This window comes from Sturnira hondurensis, unplaced genomic scaffold (genome assembly GCF_014824575.4).
Source record: "Sturnira hondurensis isolate 20B ecotype Veracruz unplaced genomic scaffold, ASM1482457v3 Scaffold0019865, whole genome shotgun sequence".
Classification (NCBI taxonomy): Eukaryota; Metazoa; Chordata; class Mammalia; order Chiroptera; family Phyllostomidae; genus Sturnira; species Sturnira hondurensis.
Window position 1 is genome coordinate 142,321 of NW_028092496.1, and position 13,088 is coordinate 155,408.

The 13,088-nt window shown below is 39.0% G+C and overlaps 1 protein-coding gene across 3 annotated transcripts in view; it reads left to right on the forward strand.

Moving 5' to 3' along the window:
- The window catches only part of METTL9 (methyltransferase 9, His-X-His N1(pi)-histidine), a 56,974-nt gene that overhangs the window by 26,759 nt on the left and 17,127 nt on the right, over positions 1 to 13,088 (forward strand). For all 3 annotated transcript variants that reach the window (XR_005063961.1, XM_037028416.1, XM_037028415.1), the window contains exons 3-4: positions 1,546 to 1,755; positions 7,046 to 7,230. Coding sequence is in view for 2 of the 3 variants with exons in the window: in XM_037028416.1 (XP_036884311.1) it covers positions 1,546 to 1,755; positions 7,046 to 7,230 (395 nt within the window). In the remaining variant the exon portion in view is untranslated. The remainder of the gene's footprint in view (positions 1 to 1,545; positions 1,756 to 7,045; positions 7,231 to 13,088) is intronic.

The window sequence follows — 13,088 nt, forward strand, 5'->3', positions numbered from 1 at the left end:
AGGTACAGGGCTCACTGAGACCAGATGTTGCTTGTTTTAAAGAATTTAGGCAAATCTGAAGCATGACCCAAGACAAGCCATTTGTATGGAAAAGCCACTAGAAACAGCTTGGGTGGGCCCAAAGATTGTGTGGGGGTGAATCAGGGAATCACCAGGGTTGGGAAAACAGTATGAGCCAGGTTGATGGAGTCTTAGATATGGCACCCATCTGCCACCTTTGTGCGGGGAGAGCTCAGAAAAGGAACAATAGACTCTGTCAGCATTCTGTCTGGGGGAATGCTTCTCCCAAATTCTGATGCTGATGCAGCACAATTCAATTCCTCCCCATATTTCTGGTGCTTTTCAGTCTGGAGCTCAGAGCTAGTGGGTCTGAATAAATCTGTGTACAGGCCCTTTAAAAGGAACTGCCTGGGACTCCAAAAGTTTCTGTCTTCTGCAGCCTCAGTCCCTGTTGGTTTTTAAATCCAGATGTTATGACAACTTCTCTTGCCAGCAGTAGAACCCTGGGCTTGGGGGCCTTGTGTGGCACTGGGACCCCTCACTTTCAAGATATTTCTCCTGATTTTCATCTGCCATACTTCAGTGTGGGACCATTTCATTCCACGTCTCTGCCCCTCCTACCAGTGTTGATGTGGTTTCTTCTTTAATTTTGTAGTTGTAAGACTCCCATTTAGCTTGATTTCTGGTTCTGAATGATGATTGTTCTATAGTTTAGGTGTAATTTTGATGTGCTTATGTGAGGAGGAAGCCTTATTTACCTATGCCTCCATCTTGACCAGAAGATATTGTTTGAGTGTTTTTAGGATCTTTAGAAGTGATAGCATCTAGCCAATTGTATAATAAATACATTGATATGAGTATGAATCTACTTTCTTAATGGAAATGAGCTCATATCACAAGGACTACTCTTTTCTTTCTTAAAAATCTGTTATACTAAAACTACTTCTTTTTTTCCCCAATTTTTTATTTAATTATTTTTCAAGTACAGTTTTCTGTCTATTACTCTTATCCCATCCCACCCCCGTGCTCCCCAAACTATTTTTTCATACCCATTGTTTAGTTTCATAAAGGCTTTCCCCCCACGTTTGGTTTTTCTGGTTAGTGTTATTGGCTAGTGTTGTGGCCCGATTCTGTTGGTCTGTCATCTGATAGATATGTTCTATGTTACTCTTTCCATCTTTTCTTCCTATTTTGAGAAAAATTCTTCACATTCACCTTTTCTCATTTATTTATCTTCCCTTCCCCTCTCATTCTTTCATCTTTTATTCCTGTTTTTGCCCCACTTCTTTTGGAGTATTACTTGCAACCTCAAAGACAAATGATGCTATCTGGAGGTATTTTCTAGTTTTATTAACTTTAGTTTTTAATCATATAAATCATATAAAATATTACATGTATTTTAATCACATAATCATGTAAACTAAACATTTTGTAAGTTCAAAAAGCTGTTGGTGCTGAGTCACCAAAGTCACCCTGTATATGTATATGAGCTGTGCTTACCTCATATTGACTCATCCATTTTTGTCCTCTTTTTTTCCCCCTCAGGTTGCTAGGAAGAGGCTCAATGTTTGTGTTTTCACCAGATCAGTTCCAAAAACTGCTTAAAATTAATCCAGACTGGAAAACCCATAGACTTCTTGATTTGGGTGCTGGAGATGGAGAAGTCACAAAAATCATGAGCCCTCATTTTGAAGAAATTTATGCCACTGAGCTGTCTGAGACTATGATATGGCAGCTTCAGAAGAAGAAATACAGGTATAATTTTTAGACATGGTTTGGTGTATATTTCTTGGTTTTAGATGTATTTCTTTTTGAGAACGTATTGTTTAAAGGATGTGTTTACAGAAACACTTTTCCGAGGTTAGAAACTAAAAAAGAGAAAACTTTTCAAATTACAGTTAAGTGGGAATTGAAAGAGATCATTTTTTCTTGGCAGTATTTTTCTGGACTGTTAGGAGGAAAAGAGCAGATGGGAGACAACTTGGTAAGAGGAGATCAGATATAGGGACTTGTTATAGGAGACTTACATATGTATGATGTTGAACTAAGTGATTTGTAAGATCCTTCTTCACTCCAGCAAACTGTCTCTGATAAAATCCTGGTGGGTCCGTATGATAATACTTGAAACATATTCCTTCAATTAAATTAATTCACCATTTCACATCTTGGAATGCTTGACTTTTGTTATAATAGTGGCTTAAGTTAAGCTGAATTACTAATCTGACACTTCCCCACTTTGAAAAATATCTGTGTTTTGAAAGTAGGTATGGGGAGGAAAGTGTTTGCATGTTCCTGAGTAGGCCTCATGATATTTTTTTTCTATTTTTTAATATATTTTATTGATTATACCATTACAGTTGTTCTATTCCCCCCTTCATTCCCCTCCATCCTCAAAACCCCCTCCCCTACCCTTCCTCCCCTTTAGTTTATGACCACGTGTCTCAAGTTCTTTAGATTCTATATTTCCCCTACTATTCTTGCCCTCCCCCCTATTTTCTACCTACTGTCTATGCTATTTTCTGTATCTTCTCCCCCCTTCTCCTCCTCCCACTCCCCTGTTGCTAACCCTCCATGTGTTCTTCATTTCTATGGTTCCACTCCTGATCTAGCTGTCCTCTTGGTTTGCTTTTGTTTTAGGTGTGGTTGTTGATAACTGTGAGTTTGCTGTCCTTTCACTGTTCATATTTTTCATCTTCTTTTTCTTAAATAAGTCCCTTTAACATTTCATGTAATAAGGGCTTGGTGATGATGACCTCCTTGAATTTGACCTTATCTGAGAAGCACTTTATCTTTCCTTCCATTCTAAATAAAAACTTTGCTGGATAAAGCAATCTTGGCTGTAGGTGTTTGGATTTCATGACTTGGAATACTTCTTTCCAGCCTCTTCTTGCCTGTAAGGTCCCTTTTGAGAAATCAGCTGACAGTCTGATGGGCACTCCTTTGTAGGTGACTGTCCCCTTATCTCTTGCTGCTTCTAGCATTCGCTCCTTCATTTTAATCTTGGCTAATGTAATTATGATGTGCCTTGGTATGTTCCTTCTTGGGTCCAACTTCTTTGGGACTCTCTGAGCTTCCTGGATTTCCTGAAAATCCATTTCATTTGCTAGACTGGGGAAGTTCTCCTTTCTTATTTGTTCAAATAAGTTTTCCACTCGTGGCTGTTTCTTTTCCCCTTCTGGTACCCCTATAATTTGGATGTTGGAATGTTTAAAGATGTCCTGGAGGTTCCTAAGCCTCTCCTCATGTTTTTGAATTCTTGTTTCTTTATTCTTTTCTAGTTGGATGTTTCATTCTTCCTTCTGGTCCACTCCAGATTTGAGTGGAGTCCCAGTTTCCTTTCCATCACTATTGGTTTCCTGTGCATTTTCCTTCATTTCAATTAGTTTAGCCATCATATGTTCCTCTAATTTGTGACTATAATCAACCAGTTCTGTGAGCATGCTGATCACCAGTGGTTTGAGCTGTACATCTGAGAGGTTTGCTATTTGTTTGTTGCTTAGAGTTATCGGCTCTGGGGCTTTGAGTTCTTCTTGAGCCATTTTTGGACTGTTCGTGCCTGTTGCTTATGAGGAGTGGAGCCCTAGGTGTTCACCAGGGCGGGGCAACTCAGTCTCTGGGTTGTGACACTGTATGTGGGAGCGAGGTCAAAGGAAATCAATGGCGGTCTCCTCTGCCTTCTCCCGCCACCAGGGCCACGTGATCCATCTCACTGCCCACTCCTTTGCTGGTTTATCTCCGTGCGCGAATGTGCAACCATGGTCAGCCTGCCCCACACCCTCACTGGGTTCACCTCTGGGGCCTTCGCGGTTCACTGCTGGCGCCTGAGGGGGTCCGTCTCACTGCTCACACCTCTGCTGGTTCATCTGTGAGCGAATGTGTGACCGAGCTTAGCCTGCTCCGCACACTCACTGGGTCCTCGATTCTACCCCAGCTGCCTGTGTGCCTGGGTCGCCTGGGTCGCCAGAGTTGCCTGGGTCGGGGCATCCTTCCTGCCCGACCCTGCTCCGTTGCTGGCTCCGCCCCTTTTACTGGTCCCAGTTGAATGGTTCGTTGTTGTCAGACTTCCGTATAGTTCAATTTTCTGTTCTTTGCCTGCGTCTTTGTTCTCCAAACCCTTGTTGTATTCAAACTTGGTTGTGGGAGAAGGCACAGTGTTTCCACCTACGCCTCCATCTTGACGGAAGTTCCTCATATTTTTAGAATTTTCTAGGTTATCTCTACTGTATCTGCTCAGCATTATCAAAGACTTGTTTACCAGAGATCCTTTTATTGTGTCTTTTAAGCCCATCTATCATAACATGCATGACCTACTACTACACTGTGATTGCTATAACTAAATAGAAGTGAAGAAGTTATAAAATTGGCTAATACTCTTGATAACTCATATACAACCCCCCCTTTCTATGGATAAAACACTGTAAAGCACTAGAAATGCTCTTTGAGGAAAAGAAAGGGTGAAGGGAGAGAGGGAGAGAGGGCTAAGAGTGGTGTGTTAACTATGGTCTTCATGGGACTTCTGGCCAAGATGGAAGCATAGGTAGACACACTGTGCTTCCTCACACAACCAAAAGAAGGACAACAACAAACTTAAAAGCAAAAAACAACCAGAACTGACAGAAAATCGAATTGTATGCAAGTCTGACAACCAAGGAGTTAAAGAAGAGAGATTCATCCAGACCAGTAGGAGGGGTGGAGATGGGCAGCTGAGTGGAGAGGACTTGCAGCAAGGCAGTGGTTGGCAGACCAGCGAGGTGGCGCATTGAGGAATGGGTGATCCCACATTCACGTGCAGATAAACTGAGAGGAAGAACTGGGGAGTGAGAAAGACCACACAACCTGGGGTTCAAGCGTGGGGGGAAAAAAGCCTCAACCCTCTGATTGAAAACACCAGTGGGGGTTGAGACAACAGCAGGAGAAACTCCCAGCCTCACAAGACAGTTCTTTGGAGAGATCAGCAGGGTCCTAGAATGTACACATGCCCACCCACCCGGTAATCAACACCAGAAGGGCCTAATTTGATTGTGGTTAGCAGGAGAAATGACTGAAAACTGGCAGAGAGCAGAGCATGTGACATTTTTCCCTCTCAAAACCCTCCCCCACATAAAATGTCACATTGCAGTGCCTTGGGGTTGCCCTGCCCTGGTGAACACCTAAGGCTCTGCCTCTTACTATCTAACAGGTGCAACAAGACAAAAAAAAATGGCCCAAATGAAAGAACAGATCAAAGCTTCAGAAAAAATACAACTAAGCAACAGAGATAGCCAACCTATCAGATGTACAGTTCAAAACACTGGTGATCAGGATGCTCATAGAATTGGTTGAATATGGTCGCAATTAGATGAAAAAATGAAGGCTGTGCTAAGTGAAATAAAGGAAAATGTACAGGGAACCAACAGTGATGGGAAGGAAACTGGGATTCAAATCAGTGGTGTGGACCAGAAGGAAGAAAGAAACATTCAGCCAGAACAGAGTGAAGAAACAAGAATTCAAAAAAAAAAGAGAGGCTTAGGAACCTCTAGGACATCTTTAAACATTCCAACATCCAAATCATATGGGTACCAGAAGGAGAAGAGAAAGAGTAAGAAATGGAAAACTTATTTGAACAAATAATGAAGGAGAACTTCCCCAATCTGGCAAAGGAAATAGACTTCCAGGAAGTCCAGGGAGATGAAAGAGTCCCAAAGAAGTTGGACCCAAGGAGGAATATACTAAGGCACATCGTAATTACATTAGACAAGATTAAAGATAAGGAGAGAATCTTAAAAGCAGCAAGAGAAAAGGGGACAATCACCTACAAAGGAGTGCCCATCAGACTGTCAGTTGATTTCTCAAAAGAGACCTTACAGGCAAGAAGAGGCTGGAAAGAAGTATTCCAAGCCATGAAAGGCAAGAACCTACATCCAAGATTGATCTATCCAGCAAAGCTTTCATCTACAATGGAAGGGCAGGTAAAGTTTTTCCCAGATAAGGTCAAGTTAAAGGAGTTCATCATCACCAAACCCTTATTATATGAAACATTAAAGGAACTTATCTAATAGAAAGAAGATAAAAAATATGAACAGTAAAATGACAGCAAATTCACAATCATTAACAACTGAACCTAAAACAAAAGCAAACTAAGCAAACAAGTAGAACAGGAACAGAATCACAGAGATGGAGATCACATGGGTGGTTATCAGCAGGGGAGTGGGTGTGGGGAGAGGGGGAAAAGGTACAGAGAATAAGTAACATAAATGGTAGGTAGAAGACAGGGGAATGTTAAGAATAGTATAGGAAATTTAGAAGCCGAAGAACTTATGTATATGACCCATGGACATGAAGTAAAAGCAGGGGGATATGGATGGGAGTGGGTGCACAGGGTGGAGGGGAATAAAGGAGGGAAAATGGGATAACTGTAATAGCATAATCAACAAAACATTAAAAAATTAAAAAATATTAGCAAATTAAAAAAACTATGCTCTTCATGAACTTACAGTTTTAATGGAATGTTCTATGCTTTTTCTTCTATAAATTATTCAGATACAAAGATCCCAGAGTATGAAATAATATCTCTCTCAGGAATATATATGCTCAAAAGGTTATAAGTTATAAATGGAAATTATCTGTGTTATGCCTAGCCATTCTTAAAAATAGGAGAGACCCTAGGAATGGAAAACATAAATATATATTTTATGATTAAATATCAGTGAATGTAGAAAGTATGACTCTTTGTTCATTAACTGATGTTCAAGCATTTGATAGTCTAGTTTTATAATAATTTTTATCACCATGTCATCATACTTATAAAACATATGATTAGCTCTTGTAAAGAAAATTTTATGATTTGAGATTTGGAAATAGGTGGAATGCTAAATTTAAAGAAATATTGTAGCTATTTTTCTCTTGCCTGGCCCTTTTATTTCTGGAAATATAGATTATAAATGAAGATTTTAAATGTACTTTGGTTTAGAAGACAAAGTTAAGAGGCTTTACTGGCATCTCAGTTATTTTTAAAGATGATTTTAAGGGAGTTTTGTATCAATCCAGTTCCCTCTGATATTTCCAGAGTGCTCGGTATAAATGAGTGGCAGAATACAGGGTTCCAGTATGATGTCATCAGCTGCTTGAATTTGCTGGACCGCTGTGATCAGCCCCTGACTTTATTGAAGGATATCAGAAGTGTCTTGGAGCCAACTAGAGGCAGGGTCATCCTGGCCCTGGTCTTACCCTTTCATCCCTATGTGGAAAACGGTGAGTGTGGTCAAGTAGCCTCTTCTCCACCAAGGGCATTTTTGCTATTTGTGATTCTGTTTCTTAGAATAGCCTGGAATTTTAAAGAATACAGTTAACTCATGGAAAATACCTACTTGATGAATGTTCATCTCAGTGTGGGTTTTATGGAACTCCAGTCCCTCTAGAGTTCCATAAAACCCACATTGGTAATAATTAGGGCTCAGTGGTATCTGTCCACTCCAATGAAAAGCCTAACATGGGCCCATCTTTAGTGCTTTTAAATGGAGCTTGCACCATTTATTTATTAGTTTATAAGCTGGGTCAAGAAGTAAATGATGCTTTTTAATTTACCTGTATCTACTTGCTAAGTGTCATAGCTGTTTTGTATTTTACATCTTTCGTCCCAGACTCTCACAATGGTAAATGCTGTTATCCATTTTGCCCTTTTGTGTTCCAGCAGGTATTACTTCTTTGTGTAACATGTGGTTTTGTGATTGTGTGGATTTGCTCTTCAGTAATGTTGAATGAAGAATATATTAGAGGAAATGGTTTGATTTCCTATTTTGACTTCTGGTAGCATCACATTGACTCATAGTTTTAGCTAATATGCTTTTCATTTCAGGTCATTTTGAAAGTTATGACTTTAAACCTCTTTGCATTTTTGTAAGTTAATGTACTATAATATAAAATTATTAATTATGTAAATAGTACATTAATATTTTAAAATCTTTAGTTTTTGAAAATTTTACTGCCTAGCTCAAGCCTGAGGTTCAGAAACTGTAAGTGCTGCCCTAGTTGGGTGGCTCAGTCAGTTGGAGTGCTGTGCACACCGAAAGGTTGCAGATTCTATCCCTGGTTGGGGCATGTACAGGAGGAAACTGATTAGTGTTAGTCTCTCACATTAATGTTTTTCTTTCTCTGTCTCTTAAATCATTTTTTACCTTGGGTGGTATAGCTTAGTGGATTGGGTGCTGGCCTGCAAACCAAAGGGTCTCTGGTTTGATTGCCAATCTAGGGCAAATGCCTGGGTTGCAGGCCAGGTCCCCAGTAGGGGGTTTGCGAGAGGAAATCACATATTGATATTTGTCCCCCTCTCTTTCTCCTTCCCTTCTCCTCTCTCTAAAAATAAATAAAATCTTTAAAAAAGTAAAATCTGTTTTTAAAAACCTCTAGGACTTTGCAGACATTAAATAATTTTTTTTTAATCCTGACTGAGGATATATTTTTAAATCGATTTTTAGAATTTTAGAGAGGGAGAGGAAAGGAAAAAAGAGGCAAGTGGGAGGGGTGAGAGACAGAGAAAGACAGAGACATCAATGTGAGAGAGAAACATGTATTCGTTGCCTTCCATACGTGATTGGATGAGGGATCAAACCTGTAACCTAGGTATGTGCCCTGACCAGGAATTGAACCCATGACCTTCTGGCATATGGGATGAGGCTCCAACCAACTGAACCACCCCGCCAGGATAGCTTGTAGTCATTTTTAAGAAATTCACGAATATTTTGTAAGCATTGTGGTTAGTGACTATCTGTGAAAATCTGTATCCTAAGAAATCATGTTTATGTTTGCTTATGGCCATGGATTTGTGTTTCTACTCACTTGCTCCTTCACTTCTTCTTGTCTTTATTTTTCCCCTCTCAGGTTTTAGTCTGTTGACATTTAATGCTTGTCTTAATATTTACCAAATGGTTTTAGGTATGTGTTGATGATAGTCAAATGGGGGTTTCTTTGGACATAGGAGGGTGGGAAAGAGTATAGACAGATATTCCCTACTCCATGTCCATTTTTATATTCTTGTTGTCGAATCATTTGTCATGGTAAAGAAAACACTGCTTTAGGGGTGAGTCCCTGTATATCATATATGTGTTGTACAGTGAAAAACCCAGTAAGTGTCCTTCTTGATAATTCAGCGACCTGATCTTATTTCAATGCTATTCATGTATAATCAAGCCTTAGCTCTGCCTTTCTGCATGAGTCATGAGTCATCAGGTTGTAAGGTCCTGGTTTCCTGTGCCTTTTGGGGTAACCACATGGTAGAACTTTAATGCAACTTCCTGGCATAGTAGGAGATGGAAGAGCAGGGGAAGAAACATCAGTTTGACCATGATTTTTATATCCTTGTGTTTCTGACACTAAAAATTGAGGAGTCACTTTGGACAACAGGGTAGTTTCTAATAAGGTCTGAAAACAAGCTCCTTAATGGTGGGTACACAGAGTTGCCTGCTGAGTCCAAGGAGTCTGCAGTGACACAGCACACCTGAGACAAGCAGCTTTGTTGCTGTGGGTTACCTGGAGTGACCTATAGATTTGGTGCACTGCTTCTTGGTATTCTATTATGGCTTTCTTTCTTTCTCTAAGTCACTGATTAGACCCTGATGGTTTCCAGGTGACACTGTGAGGAGTGGATGTCCAAGGTGATCTTGCTGTGTGAATTCATGAGTACTGGGCTATTCTGAGGTTAGCTGAGTATACGTTGCACACTTGGCTTAATTTATTTTTGAACAAAAAGCAATTATAGAGTAAATGATTCTGTAATTTTTTTCATTTGTCTCAAGTTTGAACTACAATGATTTTGTTACTTAGGTTAATTTGTAATAAATGCAAAATGTACCTAATTTCAGTTTATTTGGTTTACTAAACCAATTTTGGTTAGGAATTATTAAATCCACTGAGAATTTTCTTAAGCATCAAAAAAAGTAAAAATTGTGTTATCAACAAAAGGAGAATTATATTGCAAAACTGAACATTTAGTGATGTATAATTTTTTTAAATTGTAATTTTTATAAAAAGGTAATTCATGATAAAAAAAGAATTCCAGCAGTTTGCAAGAGGGTATATAATGAATAGTTTTTCATCCTTTCCTGTTCCACAATCTTGTTCAGGTTTATTGAATATCCCCAAAGATAGTCTATGCATATATAAGTATGTGTACATGGAAAAGTGGATTATATAATTAAAGCTCATCATAAATACTTTTGTTGCCACTTAAACATATCTAGGAGATTATTCCTTACTAACATATACAAGGCCTGTCCAGAAGGAATCCACCCATGTAATATGACAAGTAGAGACATTTATTGAATAAGATACAAGATACAAGAAACATTGTACATAGGACAATGATACCTCAGTCCCCTTCAGAGTAGGCACCTTGGGACCTCACACAGTTCTCCCAGTCTCCATCAACTGCTCCATCATATTTTCCTGAATCTCACTGATGGCCTGAAATCTTGTCCCTTTCAAAGGTGATTTTAGTTTTGGGAAAAGCCAGAAGTCACAGGACACCAAATCTAGGCTGTAGGGGGACTGAATCACCTGGGTGATTTGATGTTTCACCAAAAAACTCTGCACAAGATGTGATGCACATAAGTGGGTGTGTTGTTGTGATAAAGCTGCCAATCACCAGTTGCCAATAGCTGTGGCCTTCCGCATCATCCAAATAGTTTCTGCAGAGGAACACTTAAGCTTAACACAAAATTTGATGCAGATTTGTTGTTCTATTTGCTCAGTCATTTTGAATGTAGTTCAGACAGTACACATGCTCACTCACCAGTGTCTACTGCCCCCACTGACTAGTGCAGTGAAGTTGTTCACACGTGCACATTCCAGTCCACTCTCCTTGGCAGCCAGGTTTCATCAATGTTGTGCAAACTGTTCTCATTATATTAACAATGGCTAGACTTTTTCCAGATGGACCTCATATGTGTCTATGTTATTCTTGGACTGTAAGCAGTGGTGTGCTGGAGCTGGTTTTACTGGCTCATGAGCACTGGTTGGTATACTGGCAGGAATTTGGTGTCCTGGTTGTAAATGTAGCCGTTACTGCAATTGACTGTGGTGCAAGTGCCTATACCATGGAAACTGGCATGCAACACAGGTAGCCTCTCCTTGGAGCAGGTTGCTAACATTTACTCGCACACCACGGGGTGTGTCATAACCACTTTAGGAAGCCCCTTCCAGACACTAGCAGTTTGCTTTATAAGTAGTAGTGACATGAACATTCTTTTTTAAAAAAATTATTGATTGATTAATTTTTTTAGAGAGAAAGGGGATGGGGGAAGAGAGAGAGTGAGAGCAAGAAAGAGGGAATTGGGTGCCGCATACTCTATGCCACAGAATAGTTTCATTCATTTAAAAAGTATTTACTGAGTACCTACACGCTGGGGATACAGTGAGAAAAAAACACACATGTAGTTACCCTCATGGAGCTTACACTCTAGTGAGGAAGACAGACATTAAAGAAATGGCACATTGGTGGTAAGTGTTGTGTAGGAAATAAATAACGAAAGTGTGAAACAGTCTTCTGAAATTGGGGGTTGGGTTTGAGTGCTGTAATCTTAAAGGGCAGGCTTAGGGAGGGACCTCACTGAGAGGGTGTGACAAAGACCTGGAGGAAGTAAGGTTAAGGTTGTCTGTAGGATACAGTTATAGGGCTGGAACTGATAGCCTGTGATCCTAATACCATTTACTGAATCATTATCCTTTCCTCAGTGCTTTGAAGTGCTACCTTTATCATAGACTAAAATCTTGTGTGTGTGGTTCTATACCGTTAAGATTGATCTTTGTGTTAGTACCAAATAACTACTTAATGCAGTTCATCATGTGTTTTAATATTGCAGCACTGCTTGCCTTCAGTCAGTGCCTGTTCAGACTTTTCTTGGCTCATTTATTTAATATATCAACTTTACCATTAGCTGATTTGGTTCCCCTTAAATTAAATTTATATCTTAATTTAGAGATTATTGAGCCTTCCTAGTCAATAATAGGATGTATCTTCCAACTGTGTCACTTCTTTGTGTTCTTTAGTAACATGAAATTTTTCTTCACAAAGGTCCAGCACAATTTTTGTTAGATTTATTCTAATGGGGTCTCTGTGTGTGAGATACTTTAAATAGAAATTTCTCTTCTGTCGTATTTTTTATTTTTAATTTTTTACAGCTTTATTGAGGTATAATTGACAAATAAAAATTGTATATATTTAAGGTATGCAACATGATGATTTTAATATATGTATGCATTTTGTAAATGATTATCACTATCAAGTTAATTAACACATTACCTCATGTAGTTACCTTAGGAAATTTCCTGTATAGTATACAGTATCATTAAGTGTAGTCACCCTGATGTACGTTAGATCTATAGAACTTACTTATCTCAAACTGGATGTTAGACTGACATCTTCCTATTTCTTCCCTACCCCAGCTCCTGACGACTGTTGTCTTTCTTGTGGTTCTAGGAGTTTGGCTCATTTAGATTCCATGTACAAGTGAGATCCTATGATATTTGTATACTTCACTGAGCATAATGTCCTCCAGGTTTGTTCATGTTGTTAGCAAGTGGGTCCTCCATTGTGTTGTAGAATGAATACCGTGTATACATACACAAGCAGTTGATTTTTTATCTTTTGTCTTACTGAATTATCGTAGTGTTTCTAATATTTTTATTGATTCTTTCATGTTTAGAAATGGTTTTGCTACTTTTCATTTTCAGATGTTTTCTTTTGGTCTAGAAATGGCAGTTAATTCTAGAAAATGTTGATTCAAAATGGTGGATGTTTTTGTTTTGATTTTGACTTTAATGAAATGTTTCCACTTTAAATATGGTGCTATCTTTTGGCTTGACGTTGCTCCTGTTTGTCTTGAGATACATATTTTTAATCCTGTTTTCTTAAGAGCTTAAAAAATCAGGAACCACTAATGAATATTTCACTGGTTGTTTTCAACATCTATGGAGGTGTGGTTATCCTGTTTTTTTTTCCTTTGACTTATTAAATTAATAAGACTTTTCTAATATATATCCACCTTTGCAGTTCTGGGCTTAGAATAGTTTTGTAATGCATCATTAGATTGTCTTTACAACAATTCTAAATCAAA